Raw genomic sequence first — 19,351 nt, 5'->3', positions numbered from 1 at the left:
CCAAGCCCCGGCAGGTACGCCCCCGCTCTCGAACTTTTGAAGATTGTCATATGGGGCTCTGAGGGACAGTAAGTTTGGCCACTCCTGATATATAAAGAAGAATTACACTGTCTAAAGGAGTGCCATTCTTCCTTATCTCTTGGCCAATGGGAATTACATGCTAACATCAAGAGAATAAGATTATTTTCTCCCTTTAATATAAAACCAAAGGGAGATGAGTTTTACATGAAGCTTTTTAACATTTAAGGTCAAATTCATCCTCTTAAACTGTCCCTGCAGTGTTTACAGATGCATTTGTTTTCACTCACAAATCATTTGCCCGTACAGTTGTTCAGTGGAGGGTCTGTGCCAGATAATTGGGTGCACCTGCAAAAGTCACTTAATGAAAATGTGGGTCTTTATTAAGCACTTTGATAATCCAGTTTTCAGTAAAACAAAGTATCTTTAGTGCAATGAAATGGCTTGTGGGCAGTTTAGTGCTGAAACAGGTGTGTTTAACAACAATCAAATGCTTTATTGTGAGTATATTCGTCTGCCAGGATATTATTCCTATTCTAGGACTAAACAAAAGATGATTCATTAAATAATGACACATAACACAGCACACCTTTTCTTTCCTTTTTACTGTTTATTTAGGAAGCATTACCAGGTTTAAAAATCCTTACTATGTAAATATCAGAAACAAAACAATAATCATTACAACAGTGAGCTTTTGTTTAAAGAGGCATTACACAGGAAAATAGACCTGAGTCACTCTCTAGTGCGGTGTTGCCATATTTCAGAATGAGCATCATTATAACACGGGTCGGCAATGTTTGGCAAGCACCCTGGCGGGCCGGGCCAGTTTATTTACCTGCTGACGCAGCAGGTTCGGCTGATCGCGGCCCCCCACTCGCCGCGGTTCACCATCCCGGGCCAATGGGGGCGGCGGGAATCGGAGCGGGCGAGGGATGTGCTGGCTGCGGCTTCCCGCCGCCCCCATTGGCCCAGGACCGCGAACCGCGGCCACTGGGGGCTGCGATTGGCCAAACCTGCCGCATCAGCAGGTAAATAAACTGGCCCAGCCCACTAGGGTGCTTACCCTGGTGAGCCGCGTGCCAAACATTGCCGACCCCTGTTATAACACCTATGACATGTAGTTTCTAGTGATTTTATTAAACTGAGTGAAATGTCTGATTCTGTGTATTTAACAGACCAGGCATGACTACCAACTGTTAATATTCAAAACAATTAGACAGATGTACTGGTTTGTTTTCAAGTGAATCTACTTTGCCTGAGTATTGACTAAAAGATAAACAAAATACTTAGATATTTGGTTATTTTCCTGGGTTCACAATCGGTCTGTTAATTTTCCCATAGCAACAACCTCTCATTTGTTTTAACCTTTCCTTTATGGTAGGACTGACTTTCTTTTCCAATGAGAAATTACCGATAGCCATACAGCTACTAACAAAAGAAAGGTTAATTCTTCATTTCCTTTTGTGTGACCATTTCCACTAGAAATCCCCAGGAGAATTTCCAAAGCATCATTTGGGAATAAATATCCAATAGTTCGTGATATCTGGTTATATACTTTCTAGTGACTGGCAATGTTCCCTCTAATTTTTCCATGCATGTGCGAAATGAATTTTGTTATGTGCTACAATATGGAGGTGATGTGTGGCAGGGGTGTTGGAGGGGGCTCAGGGCTGAGGCAGAGGGTTGGAGTGCAGGGGGGCGAGGGCTCTGGCTGGGGGTACGGGCTCTGGGGTGGGGCCGGGGATGAGGGGTTTGGAGTGCAGGCTGTCCCAGCCTGCAGTGGGGAGAGAGGACTCCCCCCAGCCCTCTCTCCTCGCAGCAGCACCTGGGCTGGGTGAGAGGTGCCTCTCCCTGCCGTGGCAGCTCCTGGGCTGGGCAAGAGGTGCCTCTCCCCACTGCGGTAGGTCCAGGGCTGGGGCCGGGGGAGAGCCACCTCTCCCTGCCATGGAAGGTCCGGGGCTGGGGGAGAGAGGCCTCTCCCCGCCACAGCCCTGAGCACCTGCCCGGTCCTTGGTAGGCTGCTGTGTGTCTGCGCAGCTTAGAGGGAACTTAGGTGACTGGAGATATCCACCATATATGCATAAAGCCTCCTTCTTCAGCATAACTTCTCCAATATGTAATCCTGTTCAGCATATATTAACTTGATTGGTGCAAGGAACCATTGAAACAGTATCTTAAAGACATTGTCTTTTATTTGTTGCCACTCCTCTGAGGTTGCTGGCGCTCATTTCCAGATCAAACCCCATTCCTCTGGGATAATTTGTCTATTCTGGTCCTTTTCCCAGTGTATCACATATGGACATTTTTGGTTAGGAAAATTTTCTGCAAAGATTTGATATAAATTAATTATAATGTTTTTGTTTCCTAATTGACCAGATGCCATCACTTCTACTAAAGTTATCTTTCTATATAGACAGTTTTGCTAGAAAGTTGAGAAACATAATGCCTATCTTGAAAGTAGTGGTACCATGGGAGAGTGGGCCATTTAAAATGATCTTTGATCTCTAAATAAGTTAGAAAAGTTTCTTTACTAGGTAGCTGGTCTCCACTGCTGTATGTATTCCACTGCTCTCCCAATCTTTAAAGCTCTCTGGCTTGACAGCACACCTCTGTAAATAGCACTTGTCATCCAAAGGTCTTTCAGAGGTGAGCAATTATTATCCCCATTTTACAGATGTTAAAGCTGAGGCACAGGACTCAATAAGGGCTGGAATTTCAGCGATGCCTCAACCTGGTTTCCATCTGTCAACATGGAAGTTTGCATGTGCGCTCTTTCATCACTAACATTTGTATGCACCGTTCAGCCACATGCAAACTAGATCACCTGTCCATGCAGGTTTTAATGGTGGGAGGGTCTCATATGATTATTCTGGGCTGTGATTAGCTAAAATCCTCCTGTCAAAAAATCCTAAAATATAAGCTGCTCTGATCTATAAGAGTATGTTCTTTAAGTTTCTGGCCACAGATCATAACTACTTGCACAAGTCTAGGAAGGTGAAAATCTTTTGACTATAAGCAACCTGAAAAGTGATCTGACTTACCTGAATGCACATTACAACCATAATAAACCTCTCCATGCTGAGGAAGGGGGAATATGGAAGTCCTGACACAGAACTTGTTGAGGAATATTAAGAAAAGGTGCACAACAGCCATAACCTCCCACAGCACGTGGCTAATAGTTTGTTTTTCATTTGATAGCAAACCGTACTTCAGATTTTAGACAAACATTCCTTCTTTTTTTTGAGGGTATTGAAAGTTCAAGGAAGCTAGAAAATTGACCTGCCATTGTAGAAGTCCTTTTAACTGAGACAGAACCATTTATTGTCATGGTAAAATACAAGTTAAAAATGGAAACTCTCCTCTTGTGATCTAGGACGTGAAACGTACTGAGTTGCACTGCAACGAGAAATGGTTCCATGGGAAAATGAAAGAGGGGAGAACTACTGCTGAGAGGCTGATCCAGGAATATTGTGCTGAAATGGGTGGCAAGGATGGAACGTTCCTAGTTAGGGAAAGTGAAACTTTCCCTAATGATTACACCCTGTCATTCTGGTATAGTTGGTTTTTTATCATGGTGTTGTTTATTCTACTATGTTGCATAAGAATATATTTTTTAGAAAATATGATTTTATAGCTGCTATGGGAGGAAGTAGGAGTGGGGGATTTAGTGCAGTTGTGGAAAGATCACACTTTTTTGATTAAGGTGCAATTTAGTCTAACGTTGCTAGGCACAATTGGGCTCCATTTGGGGTTATGTTCATTGATTGGAATAGGTAATAGAGGTCTAATTGGTCTAATCTTCCACTCCTCTAAAGCTATAGGAGCATGAAGGGTTTGTTACAATATTTCTTCATATGTGGGCCAAAACTGGATCTCATTTGCACTGGTGTAAATCCTCAGTTTCCAAGCTGAGCAGGTAGTTTCCCAAGTTCATTTCCATTGGCAGAGTTTGATCTTGTTGATAAAAGAAGATGTCCCTGTAGGGGAAAAAATAAAAGATTTTGCCTAATTCTTCCCAGTCTGGAGTTATAAGTAACAATATATCAGCTACTGGTGAGAGAGCCTTCTGCGCTAATTCTACAGTGATGCATATTGGTACATTTAAAACTCTGTAGGTTGAAAAGAACAACTCCTAACAATCTTATTATTTGTTAAAGAAACAACATGATTTGCTGCAACTTTATAAATTCACAAACTAGAATTAACCAGGAGCAGGTTAGAAAACATCCTAAACGTCCATCTTTATTAACTGTTATTTTTCTTCCCTCTTCATTTCTTAAGGAGGTCAGGTAGGGTCCAGCATTGCCGTATCCGTTCTAGTAGTGAAGGAGATACCATGAAATATTACCTGACCGACAACCTCACCTTTGATAGTATCTATGATCTCGTTCAACACTACAAGGAAGCCCACTTGCGATGTGCTGAGTTTGAGCTGCGTCTGACTGATGCTGTGCCTAACCCCAAACCTCATGAAACTAAAGAGTATGTACAGATGAAGGGAAGTGCTCGAGTTGTTATGTTAAAGGGTGCAACTTTTTGTTGTCGTATATAACCATGGATTTCATGCATTCAGGGACACTTTGGTAGCAGCTGTCATGGGAACAAACTTCACTGATTTCTAAGAACCTTGAAAGATTCAGGTTATATTCTGGGCTTCATGGGGGGCTAATGGTAAAGCAGGTGCTCACTGGTAACTATATGCAATTCAGAGAAACAGTGAAAGCTGTAATTCACCCAGAGGATACCAAGTCCTTCCTGTCCCTGCTCCCTTTCTTTGCTTGCTAATTTAAAGAACTCAGCAAGTAGGGTAGGTGTTGAGTTGTTGCCTGTGGTCTGGCAACTAATTTGGGGAATTCAGAAGTTACTGTTCATTCACCATGTGCACTTTTGGTCCATACAGATCAAAAAAGAAAGTTTGCTTTGTGTGCAAAACATATGTCCATGACTTTAGACAGTTTTCATGTTCTGGGGCCTGATTCTGTACGGTCATATACATCCTGAGATACCTTTTGAAGTTAGTGTGAGTTGAGGGTGCCTTGTAGGATTCAGCTGTTTTTGTTTTTACATCACTGGGTGGAGAGCCACAACTACTGTAAATTGTTCTAGTTCCACTGAAATCAGAGCCAGATTCTACCATTGTTACTCATCTTGAGTAGTACTTGTGAGAGACAGAATCTGGTCCTAAGGAAGTATCTAATGTCTGCTGTTTTTCCCTAGCCGATATCGGGACTCTTCCTTAAAATCTTCCATGTCAAAACTCTGACTCCAGTCTGGCATTTGGTTATGAACAGATAAAGCAGCATTTTCTGCCATTGTTCTATGAAGACAAGTTGATTTATGTTCTATTACTATAAGCAGACAAGGTGTTCTGATGTTTTCCTGATGGTTTTACCCCAAATAAGCTGATGTGTTACAGTATTTTGCTTTAAGATGCTGTCATATGTGTCACGATGAGGAAGATCTAATGTATAATTTATCTTGTAATGTCTCAGGCTATAATTCTAGTAACACCGCCAGTTATTCTTATTGAGTGACAATTTGACAAGCTTTGTAATCGCTTGTCCATTTTCTTTCCCTCTGCTGTAGTTGGTACTACCGTAACCTGAGTCGAGGAGAAGCAGAAGACATGTTGATGCGAATTCCTCGAGATGGAGCGTTTCTGATTAGAAAGAGAGATGAGCCCGATTCATTTGCCATGACGTTCAGGTAAGAAAAGACACATGTGACTGTACAACATATAGGGCCATTCACGCTCTCTGGTTTTGAACATGAAAATCTTCCTATTGTAGCCTTTGCATAAATAAAACCTGAGTTTGCTCTTTCAGCTTAGGTAGTTAGCTACACAGTTTCTTGATGTGCACACATAAGTGGATGCATGGGCAAAATATATGTGCATGTATGGAGTGGATAATTTTGAGTGTGGCTAAAAACTTGGCCCAGGATATCTCATACTGTAGTGTGTGTGTGGACCTCTCTTGACTTCTGTGAAACTGCATTCCAGTGCAGTTCTCTGTGCTGGATCAGCACTGCGGAGCCCAGGTCTCTGACCAGAGGAAACCTAGTTAAGTTGCATAATAATTTGAGGTTCATTCATTCAGCATCTGTTACATTATGCAGCTCACTAAAAATGAAAGTTGCCATCTGTCTGCTGTTAAGTATCCTTGCCAATGGTAACTGCTTTATAACAACAGTTTCTCTTATTGAAACTGTGTGTTTATAAGAACAGTAATATACTCTATTGCAATTTTGAATCATATTACGTTTCTTTAATCATGTCTGTAATGCAGTATAGAATATTGTCTTGGAGAACAGATACCTGCTGTCTTATTTATGTACTTTACTTTGCATTGAAGATTTCCAGACTTCTCAAGTCTGCAGTGAGCTCTAGTTTCACCTTTCTCCTATTGGGAAGATAGGGTATTAAAGTCCATTATGGATTATATACAGTAGTGTCCTTATGCAAACACTTCATAGCCAGAAAAGTTTGTAGGTTTGAAAATTTTGTAGGTATCCTCATGTATTGAAAAGTGGGTGGGTAGTGGTTTTTACAGTGATTACCAAAAATTCAAAATTTTTTGCTTAAGTGGATAGGAATTTTTCCTTTAAAAGTAGATTGCAGTGGCTATCAGGAGTATTGTAGGGATAAAGTAGCCACTGTTTCTGGGGAGACTGCTTCTCATCACCTAATAGTGATTGACAGTGACAGCCTTCCAAAGAGAATCTTAGTCCAGATAAATCCTTTTTGGCTAGATGACTGGTGAAGCTGAGAGGAGTCTGGAATGTGAGGGTTAATGGGGCAATGAAAACAGGAAAAAAAAATGAGGGTATTTTCAATGCTCCACATATTGGAGATGGGTGAGAATTCCTGAATCTGTTCTATTTGTGAGTTGAATGGGGGAACCTAAAATTAATTGGGATAAATGAGGCTTTGGAAAAGTGTAGAACTTTGTTATACATTTAAAACATGTCAGGGGATAATGATCCAGTTCATGGTAAGTGAGGTTTTACTGTGCTAGGCCCCAGTGACTTTTAAAGTATCACAGCACCTGTACTAATTCCACAGAGCTGAGGGGAAAGTGAAGCACTTCAGAATTCGACAAGAAGGCCGCCACTTTGTGCTGGGCACCTCTGCCTACTTTGAAAGCTTAGTCGAACTGGTGACCTACTATGAAAAGCACACGCTGTATAGGAAAATGAAACTGCGTTACCCTGTGACTGAGGAACTGCTAGAGCGCTACAGCACGGCAAGTGATTACCTTTGTAACGAAGTGATTCAGTGGAAGATAAACACCATCCTCCTCCATGGTAGGAGGCGAAGGAGATAAAATTCCAAACCCACCCAGAAAAAGAAAAAAATAACCATGTACATCAAAGCAGCTTTTTGCAGCTTAGTTTTTTGTCCATTAAAGAAAACCATTTCTGTAAGCTAGGGGACCTGCAGTGATTATGGAACCAAAGCCATAGAACCACCTGCTAGTTTTTTCAGTTCCACATAATAATCTCGCTCAGCATCTCAAAGTTCTTCACAAGCATTTAATGAATTAAGTGATACTCCTGTGAGGTGGTATGGTTATAATACTGTTTGATCAAAGATAGGCACGGGCAGGTTAAATGACTTTCCCAAGGCTACATGGTGAGCTAGTGATAGAAATGGGCCTCTAACTGAAGCCAGGGCTCCCAGCTCTAGTCAGCCCCACAGTTTCTGAATTGCTGAAGTGATACTGTAGATATGTGTGTACAGCACATAAGGTCCCTTACTTGGTAGAACAGTCCTGTTGTAGATTTAAAATATATTTCCTTAACTCTGTTTTTTTCCTCTCCATTTTTAGGAGAAAGATATTAATTCACTCTATGATGTCAAGATGTATGTGGAGCCTAACGAAATAACCCCATCAGTGGTACGTTTATGTTCAAGTGATTTTTCAAACTAACCTTTCTGTAGGTGCCTGAAAAGGTATTAGAAAATTTGTGTTGATTTTTCTGGTACTTTCAATATTTGTATCTGGCTTGTGGGGGGAGATAAAACTCAAGAGGGGTATAATTTTTTCAGCCCATCCTCCAAAATTGCACCTATGCATTTTCTCTGTGCAAAGCTAGTATTTACTCATCCAGATGAGAAATTGGGCACCTGGCTTCTCAGTGTGCCTAGGTGATCCTGATTTCGCATGCATGCTTGTGTGGATGTGCCTGGAAATTTGAACCTACATTTATGCACCAAGTAAAAATGATTACTCATGCAGATCAGGGTTTTGCATGCAAATGAAGGTGGACAGTCTTGCACACTTTTTATAAAACACTGAACTTTTAAAATTACTTTTATTATGCATTTGTTTAACATTTAAAAACAAATGGCATGGTAAATACATATTTAGTTGTAATTCTCGCAAAAGCCAGCTTGGCTTAAATGCACATTCAGCTGTAGTTGTTTCTCTTTGTGACTAATGATTGTGAATTACTGTGAAATAATTCAGATAGAAGTAAATTCAAGATAAGGAAATTGCTTGTCCTGATAGAAACTTGGGTTTCCTAGAGGAAATTTATTCTGTGGTACGGTTGATGAGGTTTTGAAGGGGATGATAGGACTGCTACGTACTCTGAAGAGAGAGAGACTGCATCCCAAGCCTTAAGGCTCAGATTGTATCTGGGTGTATGTAAGCAGGGATGATAGCTCATGGTTCTCTGTGTTGTATAACCATGCATCCACAAAAGTAGTACTCTTGGCTGGTGTTTGAAGAATACTGGTTAACAGTGACAATCCCTTACACCAGCAGATGTCACTCTGGAACCTTAGCGTAAGCTTACCAATTCTAATAAAGAAAGAGATCTGTTTTCTTTTTTCTTTTGAGATGGATTTATTGATCATTTTGTGACCTGTCCCTCTCTCTGACCCCTTTATTTTGTTTCCTTTTAAAGCCTCAGAGAACAGTGAAAGCCATATATGACTATAAAGCTAAAAGAAGTGATGAATTGAGCTTCTGCAGAGGGGCCCTAATTCATAACGTCACAAAGGAAACAGAAGGCTGGTAAGTTCCTTGTAGAAGAGCCGGCACGGAGTGTATGTGATGGGGAAATGAATTCAGCTTTGTGTGGGGGGTTCTTAAAATCTCTGCTTCTGACCCAGCCGCTGTTCTTTATACATCCCAGAAGTCGATGAAGAAAGAAAATCCCCTTTTACTTTTCTCAGCTTCACACCTTGACACACATTGTTCCTGCTTGGCTTTTTGACAAGAAGTACTGTAAAGTGTTTGGTAACCATCAAAGAGCTTTTGAGAGGAGTGACCCTGTGGATAGCACTCTATACTGCTGTGTGACATCCAGGTTTGAGTCCCAGGTCCAGTCCTTTGCTGTCTGGGATGGCAGGGGTCACTGTCTTTATCAGGAGGGAGTGACTTGCATCGCTTGGTAACTGCATTGTGGACAAGCCAATAATGAGGTTGATGGGATCTGAAAGGAGTCCCATCTGTCTCTCCTAGATAGTAACATTGCTAGCCCTCAAAGGAAAGGGGTATCCTTGTAGAGAAATGGGCAGGGGAAAAATCTTCCACTGGGAATAGCAAAACTTGCTATGAAGGAAACCAGTGCTGCTTTCTGGAACAGCTGGCAGTAGTGGTTCCAAGTATGGCATGGCTTGATTTTTTTTTTTCTGCTACCCACATTCTTTTGTTGATCACCCTTTATTGCAGCCTCAGCGCTCCCTTCATTGCCTTCTCCCACTCTCATATCTGTACCTTCCCCCATACCAACAACCTATGCTCCCTATCTCAGGGTGTCAGGCCTGCTCCCTTGCCCCATTCACATCCCTCCCAAAAAACCCCTTCTTGCAGGAGACCCTCCAAAGGCTAACCTTGTGTCAGTGCAGCATCCCTCTCCAGGCTTTGCACAACACCCCTGGAAAACCAAAATGGGTTTAGGTTATCTCCATCCTCTGAGTATCCTCCCACAAGTTTTCTTTCCTACCTGGCTTATACGTTGATTGGAATGCTTAGGAATCTAATGTCCTCTAGTTGTTTCCACAAAGCAATCAACCACATAGGCCTTGGCTACACTTGGCAATTCATAGTGCTGCCGCGGCGCTGTAAGTACTCCACCTCTCCGAGGGGAGTAGCTTGCAGCGCTGCGAGCGAGCGTGCAGTGCTGCAGGTGCTAATTACACTGGCGCTTTACAGAGCTGCACTCGGGAGGAGGGCGGGCGTTTTCACACCCCTGAGTGCAGTAAGTTGCAGGGCTGTACAGCACCAGTGTAGCCAAGGCCATAATCATCATCATGTTTAGTGCTGGAGGGGGAAGCTTCTTAAGTCATTAACTGCAGTTTGCAATAGCTGCAATCCCTTTGAAATCACCTACCACAGTTATTGATTTCTTTGTTAGAGCTTTTAGCTACTTCGTCACTTTTATTTTGGCAATGGCCAACTAGCAAGCTGGTTTTGGGGATTAATGACCAATTTATTGAGGGATTATTGCCAATTAATGGTCTGTGTTTGAAGGTCTTCAGTTGTCTCTTTTTTTAATTTCAGGTGGAAAGGAGACTATGGAGAAAAAGTCCAACACTATTTTCCATCTAATTACGTTGAAGACATGTCAACTGATAACCTTGCAGACCTTGAAAGCCAGGTGAGGAGTTCAGGGTTTGGTTCATGTCTTCCATTAGCACGGTGCTGCCCTCTGCACACTGAGCTGGTTTCTCTCATTCATGGGATTATAACTATATGTTGTGCATGATGCAGCCTTAGCACAGAGTAGAAAAGTACACTAAGGCTACATCTTCACTACAGGGGGGGTCGATTTAAGAGACGCAAATTCAGCTACCCGAATAGCGTAGCTGAATTTGACGTATCGCAGCCGACTTACCCCGCTGTAGGGACGGCGGCAAAATCGACCTCTGCGGCTTCCCGTCGACGGCGCTTACTCCCACCTCCGCTGGTGGAGTAAGAGCGTAGATTCGGGGATCGATTGTCGCGTCCCGTTGGGATGCGATAAATCGATCCCCAAGAGGTCGATTTCTACCCGCCGATTCAGGCGGGTAGTGTAGACCAGCCATAGTGTTTGCTGTCCTTGGGACTGTGCAGACACAATTCTCTTCTGTCCTTGATGCCACTAGTTGTGCTTGGCAGGTTATTCATTATGGAACCGCATTTGGGGAGAGTCGTTGATGGGGTGCGTTATAAGAAGGCCATAGCAATTCCCCGCAGGCTAAAGATTAGCATACAGCAACTCCTCGCTTAACATTGTAGTTATGTTCTTGAAAAATGCGACTTTAAGCAAAACAATGTTAAGCGAATCCAATTTCCCCATAAGAATTAATATAAATGCGATGGGGGAAGGGTTAGGTTCCAGGGAAATTTTTTTCACCAGACAAAAGACATTATATACAGTATAAGTTTTAAACAATTTTAAACAATTTAATACTGTACTCGGCAATGATGATTGTGAAGCTTGGTTGTGGTGGTGGAGTCAGAGTGTGAAAGAGGGTGGATCATCCAGCTGCTCCTCTTGATATTCTTTCCAATGTGCTGGGGAGTGCTCAACCCCCGGCTTTGCCACAGGCCCACCCCCACCCCGCCTCTTCCCACCCCTGCTCCATCCCCTCCCCGGAGCGTGCCATGTCCTTGCTCCTCTCGAGCTTCCTGAACACCGCAAAACAGCTGATTGCTGCGGGCGGGAAGTGCGGGGAGGGGAGAGTTGCTGATCCTGTGGGCCACTGGCGGGTGGGAGGCGCTGAGGGTGGGTGTGGAGGGAAGCTGATAGTGGGGCTGCCAGCCCACCCTTGTTCCAAGCCCCCACGGCCAAACAACGTTATAAGTAAACATTGCGCAGCTTTAAATAAGTATGTTCTCTAATGCATTGGCAATGTAACAGCGAAACAGCGTTAACCAGGACAACGTTAAGTAAGGAGTTACTGTACATGGTCAGATTTTCAGATAGATGTGTGGAACAATTATGTGCTCCACATAAGCACTTAATTTGCCAACATAGTTACTGTAGTGGTTTTTGCAAATGGGAAAATGGGGTGTACAAATGCATCTAATTAGCTGTTTTCACACCCTGTTACCTAGTACATAACTGAGCCAATTGTGCATGCCAAAAGCATGTGAAAATGTGTTCCAGAGTCTTGGACAAAGAGCAATTTAATCTAACAAATGAAAGCAAAAGTCTGAGTAGGCAGTTATTAAATTGTGTGAACCCTTTTGGTTTTTTAAAATAAAATGTTTGATGAACCCTCAGATCAGTAATGCCTTGGTGTGTGTGGGGAAATTTATCTGAACACTTTGGTCTTTCTGGTATTGTAAAGGAAAGCTTTAAAAATGAGGAATTATGCGAGGACAGTAGCTTTGTAATGTAATAGTCAAAACACTGCATTTGATTTTTGAATTCAAGTGGCAAATGTTTACAAGTTGGAAAACTGTGAACCAGTTGAAGTGAAGACTCACAGATGAACCAGGGTTATTCCCAGCCTCATTAGTCATCTTTCATCCATAATGAGAGATCCTCTCACTAAAAATGAACTTTTTAAACAGAGCCCTTGGCAGTTTCTCCGTGACATTGTGGGCCGTTATAGGTGGTTAACTTTGTGTTTAATTTTTGTTATGCATCCTGTGACTACTGATTAAAAGGGAAAAGATTAAGAGAATCAAATTAAACCCATTGTTTCTTCACAGATTATTGAGGACAACCCCTTAGGAACTCTGTGTCGTGGCATATTGGTCCTCAGTACATACAATGTCGGTACGTAGCCTCTGGAACTTGTAGCGGGATTCCTAGGTTTTCCTCCTTTATTTGGGCTGTTTCCCCTAGAGCAGGAAAGATGATGCTATCTATTCAGCCTGACAAGAGATTTTATCATAGTGGAAATCTGTATGGTTGGCTGCTGCATTGAACCAACCACTCATACAGCATGCAGTTAAGACTAAAAGAGTTGATAAATTTTTGTATGTCTCTGTCGTTACTGTGCTGTCCAATAGTGAAAATGCCACAAGGGAAGCATGACAAGGCTTTTGTCTTCGTACTGGAACCCAAGAATCCAGAAGATCCTCCTGTTGAATTTGCAACTGATACAGTGGAAGAGCTGTTTGAATGGTACCAAGACATCAGGAAAATCACATTGAAATCTACAGAAGAGGTACCAGTAGAAAAGAATTTTTTTGTTTTATTTTGCAGTGGATAGTTATAAAATTAGGAAATAATGAGACTTCAGCCATTTGAGAACCACCTAAGCTCCCTAAGCCTCACTAAAGCCTGAACCCCTGAAGCCTTTTGCATATTTATTTTACAGGACTTGGCTTCTGTGGGACTATTTACAGGCTTAAAGTAAAACACCTTGCTAATCTGGGTCTTGTTTTCTAAATTTTCAGGCCCTTTAGGAGAGTTAGCGGAACATCAGCCATCAAAGAGAATTTTAACACTTTCAGCAGAGTTCTCCTTCAAGTTGCAAAGTAGCGGCCGTGTTAGTCTGTATCCACAAAAAGAACAGGAGTACTCGTGGCACCTTAGAGACTAACAAATTTATTTCAGCATAAGCTTTCGTGGGCTACAGCTCATTTCTTCAGATGCATAGAGTGAAACACACAGACAGAAGATATTTATCCATACAGAGAACATGAAAAGGTGGAAGTACGCATACCAATTGTAAGAGGCCAATCAATTGAGATGAGCTATCAGTAGCAGCAGAAGAAAAAACTTTGAAGTGATAATCGAGATGACCCATAGAAGGTGTGAGGAGAACTTAACATAGGGGAAAAACTTGAGTCTCCTGTGCTTTATGCCTTGTGTTGTTGCCTGCATCTATGCAAAGTAGATAGGAAATACTAAAAAATGATAATAGTAGTGTTTTACATCCACTTTGCACAGGTGTAAGTTATGGCATGCCTTGTGAAAGGCAGCGGAGAACCAAGCTTGAAAAGTATTATAGTAAATCCACTAATGTATGTGCTATTTGAGCTCCTTTGCCTAAACATCTCTTCATAATCTTGCTTCCTACCTCTGCTGTCCAGTGAATGCATTTGTAAAACACTTTCCTACTTGTGCCAATAACTTTATTATATACTAGTAATAATCTGCAGTTTGGAATTCCTCTCTTTATCTTCACCTGGGTGTTTTCCAGATCTCTAAAGATTTCCCCCCACTTCAGCTTCTCAACTCAGGGCTTTATTGACTTTGTCATCCCTGTTTTATATCGGCACTAACTGTCCTAGGAATGGTCTATTTTTGTTGGTATTCATTCCTGGTTAGCTATCCTTAGAAGCGTACTTTTAAGAATGAGTTTACAGCACCTGGAAATGCTCCGTTGCTCGTGAAAACATTGCTTTCAAGTGAAAGTTGTATGTCTATTAGGATGTTACACTGCGGTGGGTCACTGTGTATTACAAAGAGGTAATAGCTTATATCTGCACTTCTCCAAGGCTATGTCAGTTCAAAATACTAAATTCCTCTTTGCTTTTCTTAGACCACAGCACACAGTCTCTGGTCTGGTGACTGCTTCTGGAAAAACGTCTCTCTGCAGCTCCTGTTTTCCTCCTTCCTCCTGCTGTTGTGAGAATTTCTTTTGGAGATTTCCCATTTCCTACTGCTTTGTAGCCTTTTGTACTGAAGCTAGTAACTGTTCAGTATGTGACTCCTATCCTGCAATCACTTCTTGTATCTTTTTTGTAATTTTGATCACCTCCTGCTAAATTCTACCTTCACTTGCTGCTGGGCTCTCATTGACTTCAGTGGCTTCTAATCTCCACCAGCAATGGCCATGAATGGCTGCTGCCTGCCAAAGTGAGGAGTAGCCTGGCTTCCCCACTCCCATTTGAATGGGTTGCAGGTATCCTCATTCAGCTCCCACAAGACCAAGATTTAAACCATTTAGTGTTGCAGTAGATTATGGACTTTTCAATAATGATGCCTGTTTGATCGTAAATTATTTTTTCATACCTGGAAACGCTGGCTTGCTTTGCAAAAAGTGAACTGCTGGAGCAGCGCGCTTTGCATTTGGAGGCAGCTGGAATTCAGTCTTGGAATCACAAGAGATAGTTAATCCTGATCGAGATCATAAATAAGTGGAGAGAAACTTCATTATGGTTTGCATTTTTTTTTGTCTGTGCATTTATATGAGGGGTTGAGTCAAGAATTTAGCTAGATTTATGTGGATGTACATAAAAACAGTAATTTAACTGCCAGGCTTCTTTATACGATTCCGATTCAGGAAAGTGCTTAGGCCCAGATTTTTAAAGGTATTGAGACGGTTGCTGCACTCAACTTTGCAATGTCTCAGTCTCATTTTGAAAAGTAATTTGGATACTTAGGAACCAAAATCCTATTGAAATAGGTGTTTTTATCTAGTAAACACTGGATAAACACTGTAAATGGTTATTTGCCTCTAAGGACCTGTCTACACAGAGCAGTAATGTGGACTACAGGGGTGTGATTCCTAAAACACAATAGCGTGTTGTGCATTAATTGGTCCATGTAGACCCTGCTGTTGTGCACTAAAGGCTCCCTAGTGTGCTTTTATATAGTGCTGTTTGAAACAGCACTACATTAAAGCACCTTAGGGAACATTACAAAGAGATTACTTGTTACAATATGTACTACTGTAATGAGTAATGGATATAACATAATATCCATTACTCATTACAGTATAAAAGCGAGAGACCCGAAAACCCCCAGTTATTGGAAACCTACATAAAACTCAAAAATTGCTAAAAATGAACCCCCAAAATTATATTAATAAACCCTGAAAAACAGAAGCCCTAAATATATGTCACATCCAAGTACGTTTGTGGAGTGTGAAATATGAAATCAGGGATCCGGGAATGTTTTAACATTATCATCCTTTCTTTAGAATATGTCCTAGTTTATTGTGCCATCATGTTCTACATAAGTGCAATCTAAAAATATTTTTTTAATCTTAAACAGGAGCATATGAGGAAGTACTGGGAAAAGAATCAATTAATTGCCATTGAATTATCCGACTTGGTAATCTACTGCAAACCTACAAGCAAATCCAAGGACAATTTAGGTGATTTATTTTTAATAATAAATTTCGCCTTGCCTGCTTGCAATGCTGATCCTATTCAAAGAAACATTATTTGAAATTTTAGAATTGAAAATAAAATACCTCCTTTATGCACTGGGAGAACTCAGAGAGCTCATACAGGCAGGATTTTCAGTGGCAAATTGGAATTGCACACTGGAGAGAGTATTACAGTATTCAAATGATAAAATGTCAGGTAAAATCTAGTGAGTTATCAGAAGTGTTTTGAGCGTACATCTCAACCTGTCGAGGCTCAAGTCTGGGACTAAATGAGGAACAAATTACTGAAATGAGAGAGAGAAGAGACCATAAAGAAGGAGGAAAAGCTCTGAGACAAGAACAACATAGAAATGATTCATTCAGGTTTTTCTTTTTCATAGTGCTGCATTTCTGAAGTTAATAAAATGATAGTGACAAAGGGTGGGAAGCTATGCTGTCTGTTGATGGGTTGAGGAAGTGACATTGTCCTTTATGATGGAAGATGTAGGCGAAGATATGCTTTGGAACGGTGACAAATTTCCATCTGGTCTATCCAAGCCATTCTTCCAATATAACACTATGAAGCTCACCAGATCAATGTGCACTTGGCTCCTTTTGTTTTAAGAGATGAGAAAAGGCTGTGGATGAATTCTTTTGTGATTTATGAAAAAAACTCAACCCTAAAATAGACTTGCTCTACATTATGTAATATTCTGCTGTACAGTCTGATTGTCACTTACAATAAGACCCCTTGAAGCTACTGGAGTGACATGAAGATGTCTTAATGTAAATGAGAATGTGGTGCAATATCAGTAAAAATTCCTGGATTGACTCTGAAATTGATTATTTGCTGGCTTTTTGCTATTGCAACCAGATCCCTGGAGTACCCAACAAATATCCCCTTCCTGCTTAAGATTCTTTGTGAATGCTTGCAGTAAGCCAGCAATGTCGATAGACATTATAATTGCAGTCATTATTTGAGGCGTTGTTAACCATGGATTGCCCTCCATTCTTCCACTTACACACAGGAAAGGATGTCTTATTTAAATATGTGCTGCAGTGCTCAAAGGAGCATTATTAGCAGCGACGGGATGAGAACTGTAGCCTTCATCCAGTCCCACCACAATGAGCAATTAGAGGACTTGTCAGGCAGACAGGTTATTTTAATTTTCAGACTTGATGTTCAGCCAATTTGCGGTGTGTGCATTAACAAGAAGTCAATTATTGTGTTAAAGAATGAGGTAAAGCAAGGCTCCAGTGGAAATGGAGAATAAATGGTGGTTTCTTTCTCCTTTTTTTTGCCCTCCTCCCGCCCCTCCCCTTGTGTAGAAAATCCTGATTTCAGAGAAGTCCGTTCTTTTGTGGAAAACAAGGCTGAAAGTGTTGTCAGGCAGAAGCCTGGTGAACTGCTGAAATACAACCAAAAGGGACTGACGCGGGTTTACCCTAAAGGACAGAGGGTTGACTCATCTAATTATGACCCATTTCGTCTCTGGTTTTGTGGCGCCCAGATGGTGTCTCTTAATTTCCAGACCCCAGGTAATATTCTCATAAAGAGGAGCTTTAATTGTTTTTCATTCTTTCAACTGACCATTAACAAGTTCCCCCTCTAGTCTCTCCACCACCCTGGTCATTGTGGTTGGTATCTTACTAAAGAAGGAAAATAGATGGAAGATGGAATGTGAGTGCTTAAGAGGATTGAAACTATATGAGTTGTTTGCTTGTGACTCTGTGGATTGGCTACGAGGGCAGATCCCAGAAAATTCATATCCTGCAGAGTTCACTTGTGGGACGTGATCCAACGCCTTTGAAATACTCGAGTCTTTCTCTTAACTTTAAACGGTGTTGGACCGGCATGTATGGCCACAACATCAGCTGGTGTAAATCAGCATAGCTCCACTGATTTTGATAGTGACACTGATTAACAGCAGCTGAGGACCAGGCCCCCTTACCTCACAATGTACTGGGTTGTATTAACTGAGTAATTCCATTTAATGATCAAGAGATACTAGAAGAGCTGGTTGGAGAAACTTTGGTGTCAGAATACACAGTGCCATTAAAATTGACACACGCCATGAAATTGTGTCAGGTGCACAAAAATTTCATTTCCTGTTTCAGCATTTTTGGATATGAATTGTATAGATTTTTCATTTTGAGATCACTTTCATTTTGTTTCTTAATTTTGTATGATCATAAAACTATTTTTAAAAGGTCAGAATCTAAACAAAACATTTCAATTTTGTCAAAATGAAATGTTTTGATCGACCTGGAAAAAAATTCCAGAATTTTCTTTCATGGGGAATTTTGAAATGGTCCATTTTTGTTCCTTTCAAAACCTCAAGATGTTTTCTGAAAGTAGCTTCTTCCCTTTACACAGCTCTAGCTATTAGCTTGTATTTGTTACTGAATTGATATTTTGACCAGTTCATTGGCAAGGCAAAATGTGTTGTGTGAATGCAAGCCTCTCTTTCAGATTTCTTATCAGTGGACCAAGGACAATAGTTCTAATTTCTGAAGTGAAACATTAGTCATCACCTAAGTCTTTGTGAAAGTGGCAACCAGTGGGAATGGCACTAAAGAGCCATCAAACTGATACTTTGTCATCCTTTTGGATTTAATAAAATGGGGAACTCTACTGTCATGACTATTTCATTCTCTCCCTAGATAAATACATGCAAATAAACCATGCCTTGTTTTCACTTAATGGACGGACTGGATATATTCTGCAGCCAGAAAGCATGCGAAATGAGGACTATGACCCAATGCCAAGTGAATCAAAGAGGAAATTGCAGATGCTTTTGACAGTGAGGGTAAATCTTTTCTTTTATAAACATATTCTTACAAGTAGTAAAGGTCTATATGGCTGACTACAAAAAAAGCTATTTTTTTTTTCAGAGCAAGAGCTGTGACAAATTGCCAAAACATGCTTTATTTAAATGTCAGTGTTTTAGGAATAAAACTAATTCTGCCACTTTCCCTGAAATGAAATAAGTTTCTCTCTGTCACGTCAGTGAATATAGAACAGAAAAAATTGAATGTATATGGTAACTATTAAAAATCAAATCAAATCAACTTACATTGAACTCCACCTTAGTTCTCATTAGAAAGATCCGATTAGAGACTGGTTAGCAACAGATTTATTAGTTCAGCAGGTTTCCAATTTGACAGAAATAGATTTTTATAATGAAAAAAAGAAACTAAGCCAGGAAAAAAGTTAGCTTTAACACGGTAGGGGAAAATGCAGCTATTTTTGTACACTTCATCGTTTCAGAATCTCATTTTTCATTAAGAAAAAAAGTTTATTGTTTGAAAATTACACTACGGTGGGTTCTGGCACCA

General features: G+C 41.0%; 1 protein-coding gene across 1 annotated transcript in view; it reads left to right on the top strand.

Moving 5' to 3' along the window:
* Window positions 1-19,351, top strand: part of PLCG2 (phospholipase C gamma 2) — a 92,978-nt gene that overhangs the window by 58,815 nt on the left and 14,812 nt on the right. Inside the window, exons 17-28 of the mRNA XM_054048855.1 lie at window positions 3,392-3,570; window positions 4,300-4,500; window positions 5,605-5,724; window positions 7,082-7,262; window positions 7,848-7,916; window positions 8,932-9,041; window positions 10,533-10,629; window positions 12,675-12,741; window positions 12,978-13,135; window positions 15,916-16,018; window positions 17,342-17,551; window positions 18,677-18,822. Coding sequence (XP_053904830.1) covers window positions 3,392-3,570; window positions 4,300-4,500; window positions 5,605-5,724; window positions 7,082-7,262; window positions 7,848-7,916; window positions 8,932-9,041; window positions 10,533-10,629; window positions 12,675-12,741; window positions 12,978-13,135; window positions 15,916-16,018; window positions 17,342-17,551; window positions 18,677-18,822 — 1,641 coding nt within the window. The remainder of the gene's footprint in view (window positions 1-3,391; window positions 3,571-4,299; window positions 4,501-5,604; window positions 5,725-7,081; window positions 7,263-7,847; window positions 7,917-8,931; window positions 9,042-10,532; window positions 10,630-12,674; window positions 12,742-12,977; window positions 13,136-15,915; window positions 16,019-17,341; window positions 17,552-18,676; window positions 18,823-19,351) is intronic.

Source organism: Malaclemys terrapin, chromosome 14 (genome assembly GCF_027887155.1).
Source record: "Malaclemys terrapin pileata isolate rMalTer1 chromosome 14, rMalTer1.hap1, whole genome shotgun sequence".
Classification (NCBI taxonomy): domain Eukaryota; kingdom Metazoa; phylum Chordata; order Testudines; family Emydidae; genus Malaclemys; species Malaclemys terrapin.
Note: the sequence above shows the minus strand (reverse complement) of the source record. Positions and strands in the feature narration are given on the sequence as shown.